The 20,839-nt window shown below is 50.8% G+C and overlaps 7 protein-coding genes across 7 annotated transcripts; 2 read left to right on the plus strand and 5 right to left on the minus strand.

Annotated features, from left to right (window-relative positions):
* The first annotated feature begins 399 nt into the window (after nucleotides 1-399).
* Nucleotides 400-1,821, plus strand: M430DRAFT_157952 (hypothetical protein). Its single transcript, XM_024863330.1, has 2 exons — nucleotides 400-1,367; nucleotides 1,449-1,821. The coding sequence occupies exons 1-2, from the start codon at nucleotides 643-645 to the stop codon at nucleotides 1,780-1,782; spliced, it is 1,059 nt and encodes a 352-aa protein (XP_024725245.1). The 5' UTR covers nucleotides 400-642; the 3' UTR covers nucleotides 1,783-1,821.
* A 785-nt stretch (nucleotides 1,822-2,606) lies between these two features.
* Nucleotides 2,607-7,461, minus strand: M430DRAFT_46792 (hypothetical protein; the record flags this gene model as incomplete). The annotated part of the gene is made up of 4 exons (XM_024867875.1): nucleotides 2,607-2,638; nucleotides 2,690-6,885; nucleotides 6,951-7,202; nucleotides 7,280-7,461. 4 exons carry the CDS (start codon nucleotides 7,459-7,461, stop codon nucleotides 2,607-2,609), a joined length of 4,662 nt encoding a protein of 1,553 aa, XP_024725246.1.
* Nucleotides 7,462-10,280: 2,819 nt separating this feature from the next.
* On the minus strand, nucleotides 10,281-11,967 carry M430DRAFT_14985 (hypothetical protein; the record flags this gene model as incomplete). The annotated part of the gene is made up of 3 exons (XM_024863162.1): nucleotides 10,281-10,781; nucleotides 10,835-11,304; nucleotides 11,436-11,967. The coding sequence occupies 3 exons, from the start codon at nucleotides 11,965-11,967 to the stop codon at nucleotides 10,281-10,283; spliced, it is 1,503 nt and encodes a 500-aa protein (XP_024725247.1).
* Nucleotides 11,968-12,147: 180 nt separating this feature from the next.
* On the minus strand, nucleotides 12,148-12,516 carry M430DRAFT_91718 (hypothetical protein; the record flags this gene model as incomplete). The annotated part of the gene is made up of 3 exons (XM_024869677.1): nucleotides 12,148-12,274; nucleotides 12,356-12,387; nucleotides 12,439-12,516. The coding sequence occupies 3 exons, from the start codon at nucleotides 12,514-12,516 to the stop codon at nucleotides 12,148-12,150; spliced, it is 237 nt and encodes a 78-aa protein (XP_024725248.1).
* A 205-nt stretch (nucleotides 12,517-12,721) lies between these two features.
* M430DRAFT_38465 (hypothetical protein) lies at nucleotides 12,722-13,822 on the plus strand (the record flags this gene model as incomplete). Its single annotated transcript, XM_024867249.1, has 4 exons — nucleotides 12,722-12,816; nucleotides 12,870-13,109; nucleotides 13,158-13,193; nucleotides 13,244-13,822. Exons 1-4 carry the CDS (start codon nucleotides 12,802-12,804, stop codon nucleotides 13,820-13,822), a joined length of 870 nt encoding a protein of 289 aa, XP_024725249.1. The 5' UTR covers nucleotides 12,722-12,801.
* A 764-nt stretch (nucleotides 13,823-14,586) lies between these two features.
* M430DRAFT_55188 (hypothetical protein) lies at nucleotides 14,587-17,165 on the minus strand. The gene is made up of 5 exons (XM_024868525.1): nucleotides 16,943-17,165; nucleotides 16,663-16,878; nucleotides 16,510-16,613; nucleotides 14,962-16,167; nucleotides 14,587-14,910 (listed from the first exon to the last, which is right to left on the minus strand). Exons 1-5 carry the CDS (start codon nucleotides 17,009-17,011, stop codon nucleotides 14,730-14,732), a joined length of 1,776 nt encoding a protein of 591 aa, XP_024725250.1. The 5' UTR covers nucleotides 17,012-17,165; the 3' UTR covers nucleotides 14,587-14,729.
* Nucleotides 17,166-18,741: 1,576 nt separating this feature from the next.
* Nucleotides 18,742-20,164, minus strand: M430DRAFT_62936 (hypothetical protein; the record flags this gene model as incomplete). Its single annotated transcript, XM_024869021.1, has 5 exons — nucleotides 18,742-19,272; nucleotides 19,324-19,411; nucleotides 19,494-19,768; nucleotides 19,856-19,921; nucleotides 20,153-20,164. The coding sequence occupies 5 exons, from the start codon at nucleotides 20,162-20,164 to the stop codon at nucleotides 18,913-18,915; spliced, it is 801 nt and encodes a 266-aa protein (XP_024725251.1). The 3' UTR covers nucleotides 18,742-18,912.
* Nucleotides 20,165-20,839: the final 675 nt, after the last annotated feature.

Genomic DNA, 20,839 nt, shown 5'->3' on the forward strand with positions numbered 1-20,839 from the left:
TCTCTACTTGATCATTTGGGCTTGGGATCTTGGACGGGGCGCAGCATCTTTAGCGGGTGGGATCTCTGGATGGCGTTTTCTTGCCCCGTGAGGCCGGGTATACCTGCTTGGGCGGGTTGGTTGGTTTGGTTGGGTGTGTGGGGAATAGGGCGTTACTTGTATCTGGAAAAGCCTCTGGGAATCAAGAGGGCGAGTATATCTTAATCGGAGCATAGAACGGGTGCTTGGGTATGGATACGATATCAAGTAATGGAAGAGATACTCTTCTCTGAGATTCTCACGCTTACTCTGTCCTACTTTCTTTAGAGTTTGGTGCATGATATGCCAGGCTGATGGTGAATGAAAGATGCGCTGCAACAATGAGATGAATCAACACTCTATCTATCCTGATTCCTTACCCCTTAACCTAAGATACGCCTCCGTCGCTAAGCGGACGCTAAAACCCCGCGCGCGCATGTGGCGTTGTGGCGTGTGGCGTGTGTGGCTCGTGAGCATGACGATGTGAGACAAGTGTGACCTTCGGACAACACTTGAAGTAAGGACGTTTTGTTTTTCCTTTTCTTCTTCTTTTCTTCTTTTTCTTCCTCCTTTTTTCTCTATAAAAAAGAAGAAAAAGAAGCTCAATATGTAACGTCTCTTCCAATGCGTCGGTTTATCTTCATCTTCGCTCTCATCTCCTGTCTCCTCGGCGTCTCATGCCTCCCTCCAGCCTCGCCCTCGAACACCACCATCCCTCCCTCCCTCTTCACCGCCCTTCCCCGCCTCGCCGCCCTCGTCGACATCAGCTATTGCATCACACCCGCGCTCTCAGGCCTCACGCCCCCTTTCCACTGCGCGTCCCACTGTTCCCAATTCCCGCTCGTCCAACTAATCGACACTTTCCACACCGGTCCCCTCTCTACTGACAGCTGCGGCTATATCGCTGTTGATCACGGGGAGCGCGCGCTCTTGGTCGTTTGGCGTGGCTCCTATAGTCTAGGAGATTTGCTCGCTGATCTGGAAGTCGCGCCGGGTGAATACGTTCCTTATCCATCTCCCGATGACAATGATGATAATGATGATGATACTCCAAACACCCCCCACCAAACCTGGCGTTCCCTACTTTACAAACTCACCCATCCATGGACTCTCTGGTCATCTCCCCGCATAGAGCAAGAAGAAGAAGAAGAAGAAGCCGAACCAGCGTCCCTCAAATGCACAAACTGCACCGTTCATCTGGGTTTCCTATGCGCCTGGAAATCCACGCGTTCCCTGATCCTCCCCACGCTGTCCAGGCTGCAGCTCCAATATCCAGATTATGAAATTCGGCTTCTGGGCCATTCGCTCGGTGGTGCGGTTGCGCTGCTCGCTGCTCTCGAGATGGAAGCGCGGGGCTGGAAACCCGTCGTTACGACGTATGGCGAGCCGCGGGTCGGGAATCGTGAGTTTGCCATGTTTGTCGATGGCGTATTTGCAGAAGAAGGCAGGTATCGAAGGGTAACGCACGTCGGTGATCCAGTCCCGTTACTGCCGCTCAGGGATTGGGGTTATAGATCGCATGCCGGAGAGATCTATATCGCGAAGAGAGAGCTGAAACCGGAAATCGCAGATGTGTATCGGTGTGAGGGACCAGAGGATGAGAGGTGTAGTAGTAGGGGCGCTGCTGCGGGGGGAGAGCTGGGTGCCGTGTTAGATGAGAGAGCTTTGTATGCTCATAGGGATTATTTCATAAGGTTGGGTTTGTGTATTCCTGGGGCTGGGGAACTGCTGGAGGACGCAAGGGCTTGGGAGGAGGAGTTGTAGGGAAGGCTATGATAGCTATTATCATCAATCAGGCTCTCTTCCTGAATCCTCCTCACTTGAATTTGACAAATCCAATCCTAACATAATATGCAAAGTCCTGATATCACTATTCTTGTAATCAATAAATGAAGTCTTCTTTCTAGAACTCTGTGTCCGGGTATCGCAGTTATATACGGTATATATATCTTTGCTTGCTTGCTGGCTTGCTGGTTTGCTGATTCGCACAGGCAAAAAGATAAAAAATAAAAATTACAACCCATCCAATCCAATCCAATCCAATTCAATCCATATAATCCAATCCAATCCAATTATTCATACCCATTCAATCAATAAACAATAAATCCTCCCCAACTCATCCTAGCAAAATCCAATGCAATGCAAGTAAGTTAAGTTAAGTTAAGTTCCTCTCGTTCTCCTCTGCGCTCATCGTTGTTCAATCAAAAAACTGCTGCTGCATCCCCAACCAAGATGGGATCCACATTCGCATTCGCATTCCAGGAAAAAAAATATGATGATCGGGAAGTTGAAACGCCAGCGCCTGCGACCGTGGTTTTCTTTTTCGTTGGCGGGGGGAAGGGGGCGGGAATTATGCGTACATACAAAGAGGGCGGAAGGGTAATATACAGGTAGGTAGGTAGGTAGGTAGGTAGTTGGGGAAGAGGATTGAGGGACGGGACATTAGTATTACAAGGTTATCAATCAATCGTCGCGTCGTGGCAACGTGTCTGGCGCCTGTCCAAAGCCGTCGCGGTCCCATGCGCCGGATTCTTTCCAAATCCACGTGTTGTTTCTCGTCTTGTCTATGCGTCTCCCTGATGCTTTGCTCACTCGAAGAATGTGCTTTCGTCAACGACACCTGTTCCTCATTAGCTTGATCCTCTCGGCCGTCACGTGAAGGCGGACTCACGCTCGTCTCTCGACTTATTATTATTGCTGCTCGCCTTCTTTTGCCCCATGCCGAGCGCGAACATATTGCTCTCCCGCCTCTTGTTCTTCGAGCCCGATGAGCCATCGGCTGCGAGGTAGCGGTGCACGTCGCCGTTCAACTGATCGTAGGCGGGCCCGGCGACGGTAGGTCCCCGATTACCGTATTCTGGTCCAGCCATTGTGAAACTGGGGTATTGCGCTTCATACGCAGGCTGGAGAGGCGTAAATCCTGTGTCATGAACGGCACGCTGCTGTGGTTGGTAATGTTGGGCCTGTGGGAAGGATTGCTGGTCATAGGAAGGTGTGGGGAGGTTTTGGAATATCTGTTGGCGCGGAGAGCGGATATCCTCTGGGGTAAGGGGAGGAGCGGTCACGGTGACCTCGACAGTATGTTGATCATGATCATCAGGCTCTTGGGCAAAGATCCCGTCGTACTGCTGGAGAAAGAGTGCGAACACTGGTGCTGGTATGTTGAGGGTCGGCGAGAAGACGATCCCAACGTTCCGAACAGTCATCTTGTTCTGATCAGAGTGATTGATGATATTGATCAGGAAGCTAGACAGGTATCGAAGGAGGGAATTGTTGGCAGATGGCAGCCTGTGAACGAGACCATTCAGAGCGCTGATCTTCTCGTCAAGGTCATGTAGTTCGGTCACAGCTAAAAATTCGAGGTGGAGCTCCCGCGTCAAGATCGTTGTTGGCAACTCCCTGAGGTACAATTTCAGAAGTGAAGCTACTGCATGAATATCGTAGTACTGCTCATCCGTGACGAGGTTCACATCTCCCTCGGTGTTGAATCGTTCCCGGAGCTGTTTGATTACCACGTTGGATCCGCTCAGCCTGAAGATTCCTTCTTCGGCAGCCGCGTTCTTGAAATCCAGGTATTCGATGCAGCGGTAGACAACGGCAGGCAATTCGATATTTGGAACGTCAGCAGGGTGGTTGTATTTAACAGCCTCTCCTAGAGGAGCCCCAAAGACAGGTCGGATGGGACCGTGTTGCTCGTATGCCATCTGCGACAGGTTGCTATTTGCATCGTTGGCGCCTGAATCCTGCAGGTCCACAGATGGCCTTGACTTCGATCCGAATCCGAAAAAGCTACGCTTCTTCTGCTTCTTCTCTTCGTGGGGTTGAGGCGCCAACATGGTCTGCTTATTGCCCCAAGCCCCAACATCTTGAATCACCTGTGCATTCTTTGGCGCAGAGATGGATTTTGTGGTCTGAGATTGTGGCGATTGGGTCAATGAATCTCGCTCATGGCCATTCAACAAGGGAGGCGATGGAGTGTCGTTCTTCGATCTGGCCCCAACCGGAATGGCGCCTTGCTTGGTCGTGTCGTAGCTGATGCCGCGGAAATCGTCGTTCTCGGGCACAGTCGGATTCTGATTCTGATTCTGATTCTGACTCTGACTCTGGTTCTGACTCTGGTTCTGATTCTTTCCGTACATCTTCTTCTTGGCGTTCAAACCGGTGGTGTGTGAAGATCCTCCAGAATTGTTGCGATCGTGCTCCTTGTGCGAACGCTGCACGTGATCGCCATCTTCATCCTTATAATCTACGTATTGAAGTAGAGCTTCAACCCATTGATCTCGCTCCTTATCGCTCTCTGCACATAAGACGTGCCTCACAAGACTAGACGAGTCCTTTCGCTTCGGTTCTAGAATTAGGAAAGCATGGCGATACTGATTCTCGACATCATCGAGGTTGGCAGGGGGAGGGGACTGGCTGTCATGTTGCTTTCCGATCTGCGCATTCTGGAGCTTGATAGCTCCAAGATGAGCTCCGCCAGGGGACTCATAATATTTCAGGACAGGCCCATCCAACACAAAGAACCGCGCCTTCCAACCGCCAAAGTTCTTGCCTCTCTTGGTCAGATACCCATTTTTAAAAGGTCTACCTCCTGGGCCCGTCTTAACCGGACTGCCAGAATTTGAATCGCCGCGTGCCAGATCCTCCCCATCAGGTTCCAGTGTATTTGTCGAGAGGTACCGGCAAATCTCGAGAGCCGATGCAGTGTCCATCTGTGTATTGAGGATTTCATCCAGGTACGTATCCAGCGCTGCCCGTCGCGCATCTACCTTAGCGGGAGCGTGACCACTGAAGAGAGATTTTTCCGGAACCTTCGCTGTGACCAATGAGGATTGTTTCAAGGCCTGATCTAGGTTTGTCAACGAGGTCGAGTCCTTCTCCACCCTCCAAAGCTCTCTGCCATTGGCCCTTGAAAATACTGCCAAGGTGAAGACCGGATCTTCCTCAAAATCCTTCGGGAACAACTGACTCGCCCGTGAAGGCCTCAGTCGAGAAGATGCAACCTTCACATCTATGGATGGAAGAGCATTGGGTGCCAGGAGCAGATCAGGATACTCCTCCGTCACGAAACCTCTGTAAATGCCACTCGAATCTGATGGGCTGTGGCGAGATACGACATCATCCGTGGGACTGTTGTTCCGCGGTTCGGTAGGTCTTTTGATAACTGGATGCTCGCCCTTGGCCAACCCGGGAGAGACGATTGATAGGGGTGTATTTGGAGGGAGGGGAATCGGTTGTCGTGGTGCTCGTGGAGAGAGAGGTACAGCTCCGGAAAAGGCACCCATCCGAGGAGACATTGGAGGAGACATCGAAGACGAGTGATAAGATGACCCCGGCTGTCTGGATGGCGGTGACGCCCCTCTATCAACCGGTCTCGGGCTCTTGGGTAAACCCGGACTCATCAGAGGAGGAGAGATGAAGCTTGTCTTAGTATCAGAGGCTTTAGCTGAAGCGAGCATACCTACTAGAGAGCCGGCATTGGAGTCTATCGGAGGGCGTAGATCAGCTGGGGGCGGTATTGGGATCGTTTGCCGCGGACTCAACGGCATGCTCTCCTTCGCGGCCTCAAACGTGCTATCTTTTGGGGTCTTCGGAGTCCGTGATTTTGATTTCTTGCTCTTCTTAGATAGACTTCTCAACTCAGCTTCTCTCATCGCTGCGAGCTCACGTTCCCTGTCATCCTCTTCCCTCGTCTTTCGTCGCCCCCGTTCAGGGAAAGCCGGGATCTCGTCCACTTCTAAGATATCGTCGTAGTCAGAGGAGGAGTCATCTACTCCCTCCGATGCTTGGCGGAGATGCGAACTGGGTAGATTATTCTGTCCGAGATCCAGGGGTGCAGGAGGAGGTTTTCGCGGCGGGGGGTTGGGATACCGCTGGAAAGCTCCGTCGGTATTCGAAGATGTATTCGGAGATGATTCGATGACGGAGACAGACGGCGGCGGTGACATTGGAGCTTTTGGAGGGGGAACCTTGGGCGGAGGACATCTCGGCGGATCTGAAGGTAAGGACCTCGACGGGGGAAGTGAAACGTTATATGGAGCCTCTCGCGCAACCTCGTTCGCCTTCCTCTGTTGCTGTCCAGCCTCAAATCCTGCAACGGGGCCGTCTGGGTTGTAGTTCTGGAATGCGTGCTTCGTTGGCGATGGCATCTTATGCGTAGGCTCCACCAAATTCGAGAGACTACGGGTCAGAGCCTTGTCTGTGGTGGGTGTGATCGGATAGGGAGCTAGCGCAACATCGATGGGTGACGGTAGTTCTTCTTCCCTCTGCTCTTGATCCCTTGCCTCAACGGGCGAAGGCCCCCCAGGGCTGCTAGGTTTCATAGCTTGTGCATTCCCGTGATCCGAGGAAGCCGATCCAGCCTCAGATGCAAGGCCTTGGTTAGATTCAACTGGCGAGGGATTCGACAGCTGCGCAAGGCTCTCTTTTAACTTCTTACGATATCGCTCCTTGTCCTTCAACGCGCGCTCCAGATCCTTGTTGAGCCCCAGGATCATGGCCCTCTGCTTATCTACCAAGCGCCATAACTGTGCATTCTGATTCGCCTGTGATTGCTTCTCCTTCAGGAGATACTGGATCACCGCTTCTGCAGATCCAGCCGCCTGTATGAGGTTTCCAATATCTGGGCTCCCAGCCGCCGAGTCGGGTGAATTGTGTGTGTTTGAAGCATCTGATAACGAGGAAATCGCCGAATCGATCGACGAGGTTCGGAGAGGAGGTCGAGCAGTGTCGGCAGGCCAGTGCTGTGGTGGCATCGCAGCAATTGGCGATCGCGTGCTCGTGGGCGAGCTGTCTGAGAGCGGCGGGTTCACGACAGAGTCAGAAAAGCTTCGCGGGGTAACGTTCGTGTCGAGGGGCCGAGGATATCTAAAGGGCTGGTGAGTATTGGTAGAGGGAGGGGAGGAGCTATGGCTCATTAGAATGCTTTGTACCTAGAAACCTCTTTGGGAACCGTCGCGGTGGGCGAGACTCCCGTATTGTAGAAGTCCTTTTCAGACGCGAGCAGGTCGTCCAGACGCTCCTTGGGCGAGCGCGGCCCTCCCTGTGCTGTCGAAGACGTGACGGCAACTTGCGAGATCTGGCTCCTGACGAAGGCGGATCTAGTAGGCGTGGCACTCGTTGGGGGAGAAGTGGTAGCAGACGTGCTCATTTGTAAAGGGCTAGGAGCCGCCTTGCGCTGCGACCTGAGGTGAGAGGGGTATGTAAGTAAGTGTGCACGTTCGGCAGAGGCTCAGCAGGGAAATAGAAAGGGTTTGCGAACCTCTTCTTCCCCAGTTCTGACACGGGAGACGCGCTGCTTGTTGGAGGGCATGGCGCCGGCTGACGACCTCCCGTGGGGCTGTCGCGAGGAGAGGCCTGGGACGAGGACGGGGACTGGGAGGGGGACTGGGACTGGAATTGTGGATCGGAGGGACCGTCGTCCTGCTGCGAAAGCTGCGACATGGCCCAACGGGCGTGAGACCGACCTCTCTATGCTGATGGGGCCAGGAGTCCAGGAGTCCAGGAGTCCAAGAAGGGTCAGGAGAGATCAACCATGGAGCAATTGGCTGGACGGCGCAAACGAGGGCTTCGCCAGAGCGGGTGATCGAGCGGCGGCTGGGTTGACGGAGTTTCGCAAATGCCTGGGTCCACCGTGATTGACGTCGCACGTTCTGTCACTGCTGCTGGGACAGCACAGAGTAATCGTCGAGGCGAGGGCGGGAGGAGGACAGTCGCGATGTAATAGGAGGAGGAGGAGGAAGACCTGGGGGGAGGGGACCAGGATACCAAATGCGAATGCGCGCGCGCGAAGATGGCTGACGAGGGGGCGGGGGGGAGAGGAGGAGGAGGCTTGATTATGTACAATAACGACGAGATTAATAAAGACTATCACAGATAGAGATATATAACCAGCGTCACATCAGGGGAGGAGGGAGTAGAGGAGGTGAGAAGAGAGGTGAGGAGAGGAGAGGAAAGGGGGGGAGAGGCGCGCAGAGAGAGGAAGCGGGAGGAGAGGGAAGTGTGATTTGAGGTGATGTGATGGAGGTTGAATTGCCCGTCCAGTACGTGGGAGAAGTATACAGGACCATGTGCTACACGCCGTACTATTATTAAGATCATTAAGTCAACCTCTACTAGGTAAGTTATTCTTACTATAGAAACTCTACGAGGCACATTACTACCTATTTGTAGGTATAATCCATCCGTCGACGACTTCGATATGCATGTACACACCGTCCCGGCAGCAGACTCAACACCAACTGTCTCCCGAGTCCCCATGATAATCCTGTACGGTTCTCTGATGAGGTACAGTACAATCCTCTCTCTCCCTCTGTCTGTCTGATCTGACTCGCGCCGCCCAATCACGGCGCCTTAGTGACCCCTGTTCCTCTACGACTCTGCGCGGTTTGCCGCCCTGCTCTGCTATTATTACGCTCCCTCCTCGAGTCTTCACCCATTATTGGTTTCTGGGTCTCGGAGGATTAATTGGCTGGGCAATGGACTGCTTCTGAGATCTCTCCCGACTCGGGGATATTATCAGAGAGACGCTGAGAAGAGACTATCGTCGACGGCTGACCCTTCATCTAACCCGTCCCCAGTACGGAGTTATCTAAGGCATCTCAAATGGGCCCTCTAAAACAAGCAACCAGGCGGTTATTATTAAAGAGACCCCGACGACAGTCTACGGAGGTATAGTCCACGGTCCAGGGTACTGTACAGTACAGTACAATACGGCACTTACTGTACAACTGTACCGCGTACCTATCTACATGTATGTCAGTGCTGGACGTCTCCTATCCATGGCATCTGCAGTCTGCAGGAGACAGATGCAGGTACAAATACGCTACAAGCGCTGTCTGTGTAGCATTGCATTGTTCCAGCATCTCATTCCAGGATCCCCTTCTGGCGTCGCAGTTGAAACCGGCTGCCCAGCAGGGGTTGCGGAGCTATAGGTCTATACATATCATATCATGTCCAAACACGGTACACACACCTGTCCACATACAACCCACCAGAAGCCACAACTCTGCAGCCACGGCTCAAGATAGGACAGGAATGGGGGGTGGAGGGGTGGAGGCGAACAGCGCATCATCATCGTGGACGGTTTCCCTTCGAGTCTTTCCCTTCAATCGAAGTTCGAGGTCTTGATTCCCAGATTCCCAGACATCCTGATCCTGGACCCGCTCCACATGTTTCCTGTCCCAGAGACAGCTGCACTGCACCTGGAACGGCAAGAGGCGGTGTGACAATCTATTCCCGATTCCCTGATCTCATCTCCATTGCCTTGATATTGATAACCCTCCCGCCTTCAATAATTTGAGCCTCCTCCCTTCTCGTTCCTGAATGGCCATCACATCTCCCCTCCAACACGGATTATCTAGCCAATCAGCAATCCATCCTCTTCACCCTCCCCCAGGAACCCCATGAGCATCGCTATCTACGCTGCGTGTCTCTCAACCTCTCACTTGCTCGGGACCCTAGTCTCCTTTCCGTTGTTTATCTCTTGTACAGTGTGTACACGTTCGTTCACGCTCGCTGTCAAGTTCATTCATCCACACACCTGCACATACAGTTAAACAGTTACTGCCAACACACACAACGCAGCAGCTGAAACTTCCCGAAACCTTTACTTAAAAGAAAAAGCGAGAAATATCTTTTTAATTTTTTCCCTAATTTTTTTTTTTTTTCTTTTTCTTTAAAGATTATGAAACAGAAACCATCCCTACTCCACCCACCAGACGTTCTCACGACTTCTGGACCCTGTGGCGAGTTTCTGGTTTTTGCCTACTGGGTTTACGATTACTCAATTCGCTGGGGCTCGGATCGGGATCCTCTTCCCGAGTTGATGATGTCTCTCAGCTCGGCACGCGCAATAGCTCACCTCTCTCGAACCATCCGTTCTAGGTCGCGCCCAGTGGCGAGCTGGTTTCTTGCTGTTCAGGTGGGTATGGACTTTACGCTCTGTAGAAGGAATTAAGAATCGGGAGTTGCAAAAAGTAGTGTGTACTGTACCCTTGTACCTAGACAGATGGGCGCGGAGAGATGATGAGCTTCATAGAGGGATCACGTGGTGGGAGATAATAGGCTGTGTAGGTATATCTTACAGTAGGTGTGAGCTACTTTCAATATCATGGATGAGGCTACGTGCCCAATCTGCCGCCCTCAGAACTTCAATTCAATGCCGAGACTCTTTTGCGATCCCAGTCAAGCTGCCCTTCCCTTACCCATCTCGTCCTTTTCTCTGATTTAGATACCTATCTCCTTCCACATCCAGAGCCGCATCATTTCTTGCCCTGCCATCCCCACTCATCTCTCTCAACCTCTTCTGCCTGATCCTCTCCCAAGCCTTGACTTCCTCCCTTCTTTGCTCGGCGGCCCTCTTTGCAACACCTGAGAGTGTATTCAAGCCCCAGCCCTCGAGTATTCGTCCTTGTCATAGGGAACGGCGAAAACTCCGAAGATGTTTGTGGCTGGCGAAGCCAAGGAGGGGGCTTCTTCGTTGGAGTCCTAGAAGCTGCAGACACAGGTCTTGGTGTAGGAAACAGCTTTTCGTGTGGTGGAGTAAATGCCACTAGATCATGATCAGATGAGAGCGAAGAGTATGAAGGCCTGTGAAGCCCTTCCCGAGGTTTAGTGGCCTCGTACGATGGGATGAATGCCGTCACTGTCGTCCTTGATGAGAAAGAAGCATCCTTAAAGTGGTTGTCACTTGAACGGTTGAGCCTCTTGTTATCATTGGCAGCCATCTCGGGGTTTCCTGTTAAGGCCTTCTTCGATGTCCACTTATCGTCCTTTAGTGGCGTTGGAGGGGAGGCCGACTTTTCAAGTTTGCTACGGATGGAGATTTCCTTTGTCGGTCTGTAGACGTAGTAGCCAGATCAGCAGCGTGGAACTCGTCCTGGTTAAATATGGGTTCTTCGACTGTCTTCACTGAGATGGACGTTGCAGACAGGGATGGAGCAAGTGGCTGTTTTGGTAAGGACTGTGTAGCTTGGAGATAAAGCTCGAGTGCCCTTCTTTGGCTTGGAGTTCGAGAAGGTACCTCTGAAAGAAAAGACTGTACAATGGACTTGACAGATTCAGTAGCAGACGCTGGACTTTCTTTTGGGTGCAATATGAATGAGTCTACTGCTTTGCAGAAAGCTGGGTTGCTCCAACTCCCTGGTTTCTTTTTCGGCCGACCTCGAGAGACAACGCTGAGCCGTTCTGGGATGTTTCCAGGTGGGTTGGTTTGCGATCGGTTTGTTGGACGTTCTTCAGTGCGGCCTGGAACCATAAGTTCGGCTCCTTTTGATATCATGAGGCCTGCGATGTGCAGTCAGTCCGTTTACTAACCGTTCCAATAGACCCTACATGTGCATACTCCGCTCGTTTTGATGATCGTGATGCTGCTCGACTTGACACAATTGAAGATCTTATTTGGTTCGCAGTCTTACTCGATGTCGAGCACACGGAGTGTTCAGCAACATGCATCAAAGAATAGAGGGCTTCTATTTGAACGGCCTTTGTCATTCTAAAGTCGGAAGCGGCAGCGCCGTCATTCGAGTTAATGAGTGTAGGGCGTGCAGCCGTGTTACAAGTGGTTCCTGTCAATATCGCACCAGTTCTAGCATCAACCAATGGATGTTGAGACTCCCCATGACTTGTAGTGACTTCACTTGCAGCTTCAACTTGTACTGTATTCCATTCAAAAACCTGTACGTGACACTGATCCTTCACAGGAACGCGTTCCCGGGCTCGAATTTTTGCAGAGCTGCACCAGCTCCGTCCCCGACGACTCCGAAGCCTCGATCGATAGTTGTTCCGTTCCTTCTCAAGAGCAGCTCCCAATGGGTGTTGAGAAGGGTTCTCCACAGCAGCGTGTGCGATGCTACAACTCTGCGCAGAGGTTCGGCGGCTCGATGCAACTTGAGCACATGGAAGACGACGGCAAGGACAGCCTTTCCAATGTATCTTGAAATTGTTCATCGTATGTGCCACGAAGAGAATCGATAATAATGCATATCCTAGGTAGATGCAGGAGAGTTGAAGCAGCCAGATTCAGCATTCCCAACTTTCCGGTGGATCTGCCCTCGTCTCTCCTCCCGCACCTTCCCACAGACCAAACATCGTCTCTGATTAAGTTTGGGCCGTCTCCTCATCTAGCTCTCATCTGATGTCTTTGATACCGGGAGCGGAATATATCTCGAGCTGTCTTTGGCCCTTTCGCAAGAGGTATTCAATTGCTGAGAAATCTCTCTTGTCGAGGGTAATATTCTTTTGGAACTCAGACCTGCTCCCCATGGTAAATTAGCTTCTATTTCACAAAAGTAGCAAAAGAAGCGTTCGAAATGAACTCTCGCGTTGACCGACCGACCTTGCGAAGGACTCGAAGTGAGGCCTGGTATTCTGCAAGAGTTAGAGTCAGGCAAGCTTGAAATAGGATTCTCAGGCACTCACTGCCGGCTTTTTCCTGCTTTCTCTCAAACATTTCCGGTAGAGGGCTAACACCTCTCGCTGAAGCCCTGAGAGTCTCATTGCTAGCTCTGTTGCTCAATTGTATTTCCTTCTCCCTCGATATACCGCACGGTGATGTAAGAGTCGAAGAAAGTGAGAGCTCCAAGGATTGGTGGACTATTCCGAATGGCGACAGGGGGCTTCGCTTCCGAGGACGGCAATAACTTTCTCCGTCTTCCCGAGAGCTCTCACACATCATCTCTGGGACATGACACTCTGTAATCGAGTCTTTTCTTTGTAAATAATAAGCCTTTGATTTCAAGACTCTCTTAAGCATTTTGCCCCATTGCCAGAATAGCTTTTCAAATGGCTTCTTTCGCTGTGGGTCCCGAGAACGCGAGCCTCTTTTAACCCCTCACTGACCCTTCTTCCAGCGTCTAGTTAGATTCCTGGCCAAGGATGGCCGAACATATTATGGAGATGCAATTCTCCCCCGCGGCGTGACAGATATTGCCAAAGCCACGCAGGCCAAGATCATTCGGGGCCAGATCTTTGGAAAGCATGAAGTCACGGATCAAGTCGCTGATATTCGTCTTCTGCTTGCTCCCCTGGCCTTAGAGGACGTGAAGACCGTTAGATGCCTCGGTCTGAACTATGAGCAGCACGCGAAAGAGGTATGCAATCCGCATGACCAAGAGGAGTTCTCAAGTTTACTTCCATAGTCCAATATGCCAATTCCAAAATACCCTGTCGTATTTGTAAGTCTCTTCCTCACTTCACTGTCGAGTTGTTACTTATACTCCACCAGTACAAGCCCTCCACTTCCCTTTCTGGGCCCACGGATCCCATTCCAGTCCATCCTCTGGCTCAAGAAGGCACCGGACTGGATTATGAATGCGAGCTCGTTGCCGTTATTGGAAAGGCTTGTTCAGATGTCCCTGAATCCAAGGCTCTGGACTACGTTCTCGGCTACGCAGTTGGCAACGACGTCTCCCACCGAGAGTGGCAGCTTCAGCGCGGTGGAGGCCAATGGTCTCTCGGCAAAGGTTTCGATGGCTGGGCACCGTACGGGCCTGGGATCGTCAGCAGCAAGCTGATCAAAGACCCCCAGGCCTTGAAGATTTCGACCAAGGTTAACGGACAGGAGGTGCAGCAGAGCAGCACCAAAGACATGATCTTTGGCGTTGCAAAGACCATCGCTTTCTTGAGTCAGGGAACGACTTTGTTGCCTGGCGATGTGATCTTCACCGGGACCCCACAGGGCGTTGGTATGGGCCGCAAACCGCAACTCTGGTTGAAGGATGGTGATATCGTGGATGTTTCACTTGAGGGGGTTGGAACCTGCACCAACAAGGTGGAATTTACCAAGGCAAAGGCGAAGCTGTAGATATGTATCTGTCTAGCTTTGTAAATAATATGTATACTTCCATCTCCCTGCGACATTCTCCTCGCTCGATGTCTAGAGTATATCTTCCTTTTTTAATTCCCCAGATACCCCCCCCCCCCCCCAAAACAAACAAACAAACAAACAAACAAACAAACACACAAAAAGCAAATGGCCTTGAATCAACACATCAACAATAATATAGCACTCACTCAAGCCCTACCAAGACTCAAACAATAGAAGAACAAGAAGCCGGCGAACGCAAGGACAGCCCTCCTTAAAAAAGAAACAGGGAGTAGACAAGGCTTCCCAACAGAGTTCGCGCCTTCGAATCAAGCTTCCAATCCCTAGTTTCACATCTCACAACCAACAGCTCTAAATACTCCCTATTTGAAAACCATCCCTGTCTCCGAAATTTGGCAGTGCTTGAAACGTCCTCTCTCGTATTAATAACATAACTTACCTATCCTTTGAAGTTTTGAGCCATGTCAGGTCGACCGTTACGCCTGTAACTTAGTACCTACCTAGCTAGGTACCTTAAAATCCAATTGTTATTAAGTACCTAGACTATCGAAAAGGTGATTTCAAAGGAACTCGGATATAATTGGGACGAGATCGTTGGATTAAGGTCTGTAAATTACTCTATAGAGGATACGATAAAACGCAGGGAAAGATGCAGGATCATATCGCAACGAGATTTGCTGCTCGCCTGAAAAAAAGGGACCTGCTAAAAGTACATCGCCCAGGCCTCACACACAAGCCGCCGTAGTAGAAAGCCTATCATACATGCAAGAATATCCATCCGACGCTCCTTTTTTTCTTCTTTTCGAGCGTTAAAAAAGCCAGCTTGCGATGAAGCGATGTGAAAGCCGGCGAGACATAATCAACCATGTCAAGATATTGGGATAGTTTAGTGGAATGGAGCGAGGCCTTGAGCGTTGGGTGGTAACTCGCCGTGTTGTGAGAAGTACGTACTGTACTGGACCTCTCCTTTGCGTAATGTAGCCTCGTCAATCTCGCCAACGGAATGTCCATTCTCCAGCCCCTTCCCAGCTGATGCCTTGAAGATCGCGGGCTGTACTGAGACAGGTCTATATAATTATCAGTTAGATATCCTTCACTGCTTTGGAAGAATAACTTACCCGTTGAGCTCCTTATCAATTTGCAGAAATTCCTTCATGGCCCCCTTGGTTCCCCGCTGCTGGAGGTATGACAAGTAATAGTTGCTAATATCCCTCTTCGTGGCCAATGACATGCGACTCTTTTGAATCATGTCATTGTATATCTGCTTGATAGTTGCATAGTGCTCGGCCTCCTTTTCGGAACTAGTAGGCTGCGCCAGCTCGAATTCAAGATACTTGACCCAGAAGTGACGGCTTTGGAGGTACCATTGTTGATTCTTCTGGAATACTTGGCGAGCTTCATCGACTGAACCCTGAATTCTCCACAGCAAGAAAGCCCACTCCACAACATATGCAGCTTTAGCAAAGATATCAACAGCGGGATTGTCGATCTGGGCTTTGTAGACCTCGATAGCAGCTGGAAGACCACTTTGACGGCGTTCAAGATTTGCCCACGACACAACCGTCTCGACATGACCAGGCATACGATCCAAGATGGCTTGGTGAATATCGCGGGCAACGTCGACACGCTCAGACATCTCCTCAAAGTAGGCATATTGCAATCGAATGCCAGGGCGGCTGATCGGAACGTAGATTGTGCTTGCACGCTGGTAGATATTTCGGACTTCCTCTTGCTTTCCCGGTTGCGCAGACATCCATCGAGCATATCGGAACCAGAACTCGTCGTAGAAGGCACAAGTGACCAAGCATCGCTCGTACAAGAACACAGCTCTTGTATAGTCACCCTCAGCTTCTTCGAAGTCGAGGTACTTTCTCCAATTGGCCAGTTGCGCATGATCAAGCTCCGTAACGTGGAAGTATGGGCGCTTGATTTCCGATTCATAAGTCCAGCGTTTTGTTGTTTCGGTCTGAGTGCGCGTAAATATTTCCAAGTGGAAATTATCAATCTTGGTCCGGATCTCCCGCTCGATCTCTAACTCTCCCTTTGGACCTGCTTGGAAGGTTGCATTCTCGGCCTCGACCTCGGCTCGGTATTGAGCAAGAGTTTCGGCAGGGAGTAGCTCCTGCAGTGGGCGAGTATGTGCCATTTGTCGGAAACGCTCAAAGTATCGGGCATATTGATGCATGGGAATCTTCACGACGCGATCCAAAATGGCGAAGATCTTATCATGCGCCTCTAATCTGTCTTCAAACTCGAGGTACTTGTCCCAGAAGGGGTGAGCAAGGAAGTCCAAGCCGACACATGCAGCACCACGTTCGAACAGCCTATCACGGATCGTTAGTTGGGCTCGGTATTGGGAGAAGGGAGTGTGGAGGTGGCAAGGAGTGAAAATACGGGAAGGACAAGTGTGCTTGAACTAGTGATCCTCGAATTCCAAGCATTCCGAACATGTGTGCAGAGTGATACGATGTAAAAGCGAACGTGGGATAGCAGAAAGAGAGATCCTGATCATGTGGGTGAGAAGGGTATCAGACAAAGAGCGACTTTTGTTGGCGTTTCTCACCGTCTGCGAGCCAGTGATTCTCCAAACGCAGTCCATACAGCCATTGTGATGCATCTGCCGAAGATGCCTGCGTTAAGGGAAGGAAAGCATCCAGTATACTTACTCTCTGATCACATCAGGATCATGACTTGTCTCAACCTTGAAAGAGCAATAATCCGTCCATAAGTCCACTGATGTTGTGATACTTGCGACACCTCGCTCAAACACCTGTTTATCGTTAGCCATGTGCTCCTCCACAAGCGATATTCAGCCTTACCATCTCAGCAGCCTCAGTCCCGGCAATAGAGAATTCCAGGTCGGCATACTTCTTCCAGTAGCCAAACAAGAGAGGGAACTTGGCAAGAAAACGGTCGTACGCATCTCGGGTTGTTGCAATTGCTTGCGGGCTGGAGTTGCGATTCAAGCCGCCTTCGAGAGTCTCCGTCGCGCGAACAAGCTTCTCCCAGTTTTCGAAGTTATCGGGGTCTTCGAGCTGTGCGCGTATAGAATTAGCATCGGAAAGGCAGGGGTCACGCGTAGCATTGGACATGACATACAACTTCGGCGTTGAGCTTCTTGATCTCAGCGGACTCCTCCTCTGTCCCTCCGTAATTGAAGTCACCCATAGTCGCGAGAATGGAATCTGGTGAACGAACGACGAAGTCGGAAACGCGATGATCTCCTTACAAGGTAAGGTGCCGTTAAAAATCCAAAGTCCCCACGAAGTTTCAAAAGCGCGATTTCGAATTTGCGACGAGCAGAAGTGAATGGGTATCCGGTCGCAGGAAGATGGCTGGGGAGTCTGGCTTGGAAGATGAGGCTGAATTTGCAGCCCAGCGCTAGCTTAGGTAAGCAGCCACTAGAGATCTCCTCGGCATAAAATAGAGCCCACGAGATTTCTCTTGTCGATTCTTTTCTCCTACATATAGGCTGGTGATGAACGATACACAGTATCACATATAGGAAGAGAATGAATGCTCCTCTGGAGCTTGATTTCAACATGACCAATTCTGAAGCCTAAAGATGTCTTGTTTCTTCTTTGATGCATAATCACGTCCAATCCTCAAATATTTGTTTCGTGTGGGCCATTCCATGCAACCTCTGTAGCAGAGCAGGTGTTTGCGCATGATACAGTTCTGCGAGAAGCTCCTCTATCTGGATTTGATATCATATAGTCATTGACTCAGCTGCATAGTTGGCTTCCGTCAAGGAGGGAGCAGGCAATCAACGATGCGACTATGAGTCGAAGTTGAAATTCGAAGACTACCATAAGGATTTGTGAGCTGACGCCGGAACATGTATATTGAACCCGTCCTTCTCTTCATCTCTTTTGGGGCCGTGATACTGTGTACTCTGGAACAATCATTGATTGCTTCATAAGGAACCCAGTGCAGGTTGCCGCGACAGTCATGGTGAGGAATACTGTCAAGCACCGAGTATCTAAGCCAGAGATATTAGAGAAGAATTAAGAAGGCATCGAAGTAAGACTCCCTGTAAAAATCCAAATGAGAAATGATAGTGGTTTGATATCTTCTCGCGCAACAATTCGAGCATCCATCCATACCCTATATTCCAAAAATGATTCGATCGACAGCTTCGTTCAAACAGCCAGAATATTTCGCATCCATATCACCAAGATAATATACCCCATCGAGATCTCCCCTTCGTCTCTCATTTCAAGTCTCATCTTCCAACCCGCTCTCTCGTCTTATGCCTAGCTGGCCGTCCGCCAATCTCATCTCCTCCTGCCTCATACATCATCCAATCCATCTCACGGACAATCATGCCCACCCAGATTTCCAGACTCCTCTCACCACTTACGAAAGCATCAAACATCAAACACCAAACGTAGCAGATGCACACTCTCGTATTCTGCTCTATATAGACAGGTATGCGGATCAGTTCTGTTGTGGTAGATGAGGTTCACCATTCTTGGACAGAGGAGCAATGTTTATTCAATCACGGCGCAGAGACTTGTTCTGTATAGTATGGGAGTGAATTCATCGACCCTAACTACGTAGGCAAGGGCAACGCAAAAAGGTTTTGAGGCTATTCGCTATGACAACACGAGGGGGATGTAAGAAATCCGAGGGATATCTAGATCGGGAAGCATGCCACCAGTTTGCTGAGGAAGACGCATAGCAAATTGAGAGAGGCAAAGCAGTCTTCAACAAACTCTCAAAAAAGCTATGCGCCGTCGAGGCTCTTTGTGAAGATGCATCCCAAGTATCAAAGACGCCCGCTTCAGAAGCTCGAAGGCTCCATCCACAAAACACGCCCCTGATGTAAAAAGGACCGCAGGGAAAGACATCGCAACCAGAAAAGAAAACATGATCATCAAGTTTCGCAGGATGGTGTATTCGCAAATTAGGAGAATTCGCAAAATCGCACTCGTTCTGCTTTTCATATCAACTCCCATCCCCAGCCCACGCTACCACCACCCCACCAGCAAGCCAGGTAACCAGCCACTCCAGTAAGATAAAGGAAGCATACGAAAACGAGACGAGGAGATTCGAGAGTGAGAGATCTAGGATTCAGGGGCAGCCTCCGCCTTTGGCTCCTCTGGCTTGTCCGCGCTTTCAGCAGCCTTCTCGGTCTCCTTGGGTGCAGCATCAGCTGGGGCGCCTTCAGGCTCGCCGCTGTCCGAGGAGGTCCAGAGGGTGAGGTTATCCCGGAGGAGTTGCATGATGAGGGTGCTGTCACGGTAAGACTCCTCGGACAATGAGTCGAGCTCGGCAATGGCATCATCGAAAGCTTGCTTGGCAAGATGGCAGGCACGGTCGGGTGAGTTCAAGATCTCATAGTAGAAGACAGAGAAGTTGAGAGCCAGGCCGAGACGGATGGGGTGGGTGGGGGTGAGCTCGGTTTGTGCAACGTCGGTGGCGTTCTAGATAGAGAGCATTAGTAGTGACTCGACAAGTTTGGCATTGGCACAAACCTTGTAAGCCTCGTGGGCAGCAGTGGCAGCAACCTTACGCTTCTCGCCGGAAGCAAACTCAGCAAGGTAGCGGTGGTAGTCACCCTTCCTGAAATCGAGACCCATGTCAGTAAAGGCGCAAATCATTCTGGGAGTCATCGCAGACACGCGCGGTCGCCGATAGGACATACATCTTGTGGTAAAAGACCTTGGACTCTCCGGACTCAGCCTTTGGGATCAAAGACTCGTCCAAGACGTCGAGGACATCCTGGCAGACCTTCTCAAGCTCCGTCTCGATCTTCTGACGGTAGTCACGGATGGTCGCAACATGCTTGTCGGTACCCTTAGACTCCTCCTTCTGCTCAATCGACGAGATAATGCGCCAGGAAGCACGTCGGGTGCCAACAACGTTCTTGTAGGCAACGGACAGAAGGTTTCGCTCGTCAACGCTGAGTTCTCCGCCCAACTAGATTACGCGTCGTCAGCTTTGCGGACTGGGATGGTGAAGAACATCACATCCGGGAAGGGCGGGGATATCTCGTACCTTGGCCACCTCCTTCATGTATGTAACCATCTCATCGTAGCGCTCGGCCTGCTCGCAGAGCCTCGCGAGGAAAGTCTTGCTGTAGGGGAGTCAGCATAGGAATCTGATAGGTGTCTGTGCACCGTTGTAGTTCAAATCGTACCTCTCGCGCTATAGATCGAACAAAGAGTCAGCAAAGCATCCAAAGAAGATGGCACGGAGGTGGGAGGACGGGAGGAAACGCGGTCGATAAGGAGGATAGTAGTTGGAGGGGAAGTTGAAGTGCAGGTATGGCGAGTGACGTGGAGGGTAGAGCGGGTGACTTACTTCGGATGTCATTCTTGAAGTTGATCAAGGTTGGTACGAGGGGAATGTGCGGTGGTAGGATAGGGGAAGGGAATCGATCGATAGAGGTGGTTGTTTACGGAGGTTCGAAGATGTGAAGTCTCGTGGGATGAATTGGGGAGAGATGTTGATGGAAGACCGAATTACTAGGCGCACTCGCTAAAAGTGGCTCGAAATTGAATTGGGGGGGGAGAAGGGGGCGAGCGGGAGGGAGGGATTTCCCTCAAGGCTTCAAATCTTGATAATAATTCTCAACAAACCAAAATAAACAGACGACGCGCTGGTGCTTTAAAGATCAGCGGGACGTGTGTTCTTGTTCCATTTTTATTCCATTTTCATTTTTGTTATTGTGGGCTAGGTAAGCAGAATACCCAGACCATCTGCATCAGAGCTCCCTTGCAACAGCTTTGCTACTCCCTTTCTCTGACTTTTATCACGCGCTTCTCAAGAGCCAGTAGAGCGCGAAGAACTTGAAAGTGAGCGATTCTATACACATATATAGACACGCGTACAGCAATATGGAAGAGTGCCCAACACATCGCACTTCACTTCCCTCGCCCAAATTGCACCATTGAAGCTCACACGCCCACACGGAAAGGTGATGGGTTCAGACAGGCTCCACGAAGGCCTCCAGACAGACCTTATCACATCACGTCGTGCTTCTGGTGT

This window comes from Amorphotheca resinae (assembly GCF_003019875.1).
Source record: "Amorphotheca resinae ATCC 22711 unplaced genomic scaffold M430scaffold_1, whole genome shotgun sequence".
NCBI lineage: Eukaryota > Fungi > Ascomycota > Leotiomycetes > Helotiales > Amorphothecaceae > Amorphotheca > Amorphotheca resinae.

Excerpts from the sequence above, each read along its gene's own strand:
- M430DRAFT_157952 (XM_024863330.1), top strand. The coding sequence starts at position 643 with ATGCGTCGGTTTATCTTCATCTTCGCTCTCATCTCCTGTCTCCTCGGC. Across the intron at positions 1,368-1,448 it reads GCTGCTCTCGAGATGGAAGC|ATTTGCAGAAGAAGGCAGGT; the intron begins GCGGGGCTGGAA and ends TGTCGATGGCGT.
- M430DRAFT_55188 (XM_024868525.1), bottom strand. The coding sequence starts at position 17,011 with ATGGGTGACTTCAATTACGGAGGGACAGAGGAGGAGTCCGCTGAGATC. Across the intron at positions 16,879-16,942 it reads AGAAGCTCAACGCCGAAGTT|CTCGAAGACCCCGATAACTT; the intron begins GTATGTCATGTC and ends ATACGCGCACAG. Across the intron at positions 16,168-16,509 it reads GATCCTGATGTGATCAGAGA|GCTGTTCGAACGTGGTGCTG; the intron begins GTAAGTATACTG and ends GATCCGTGATAG.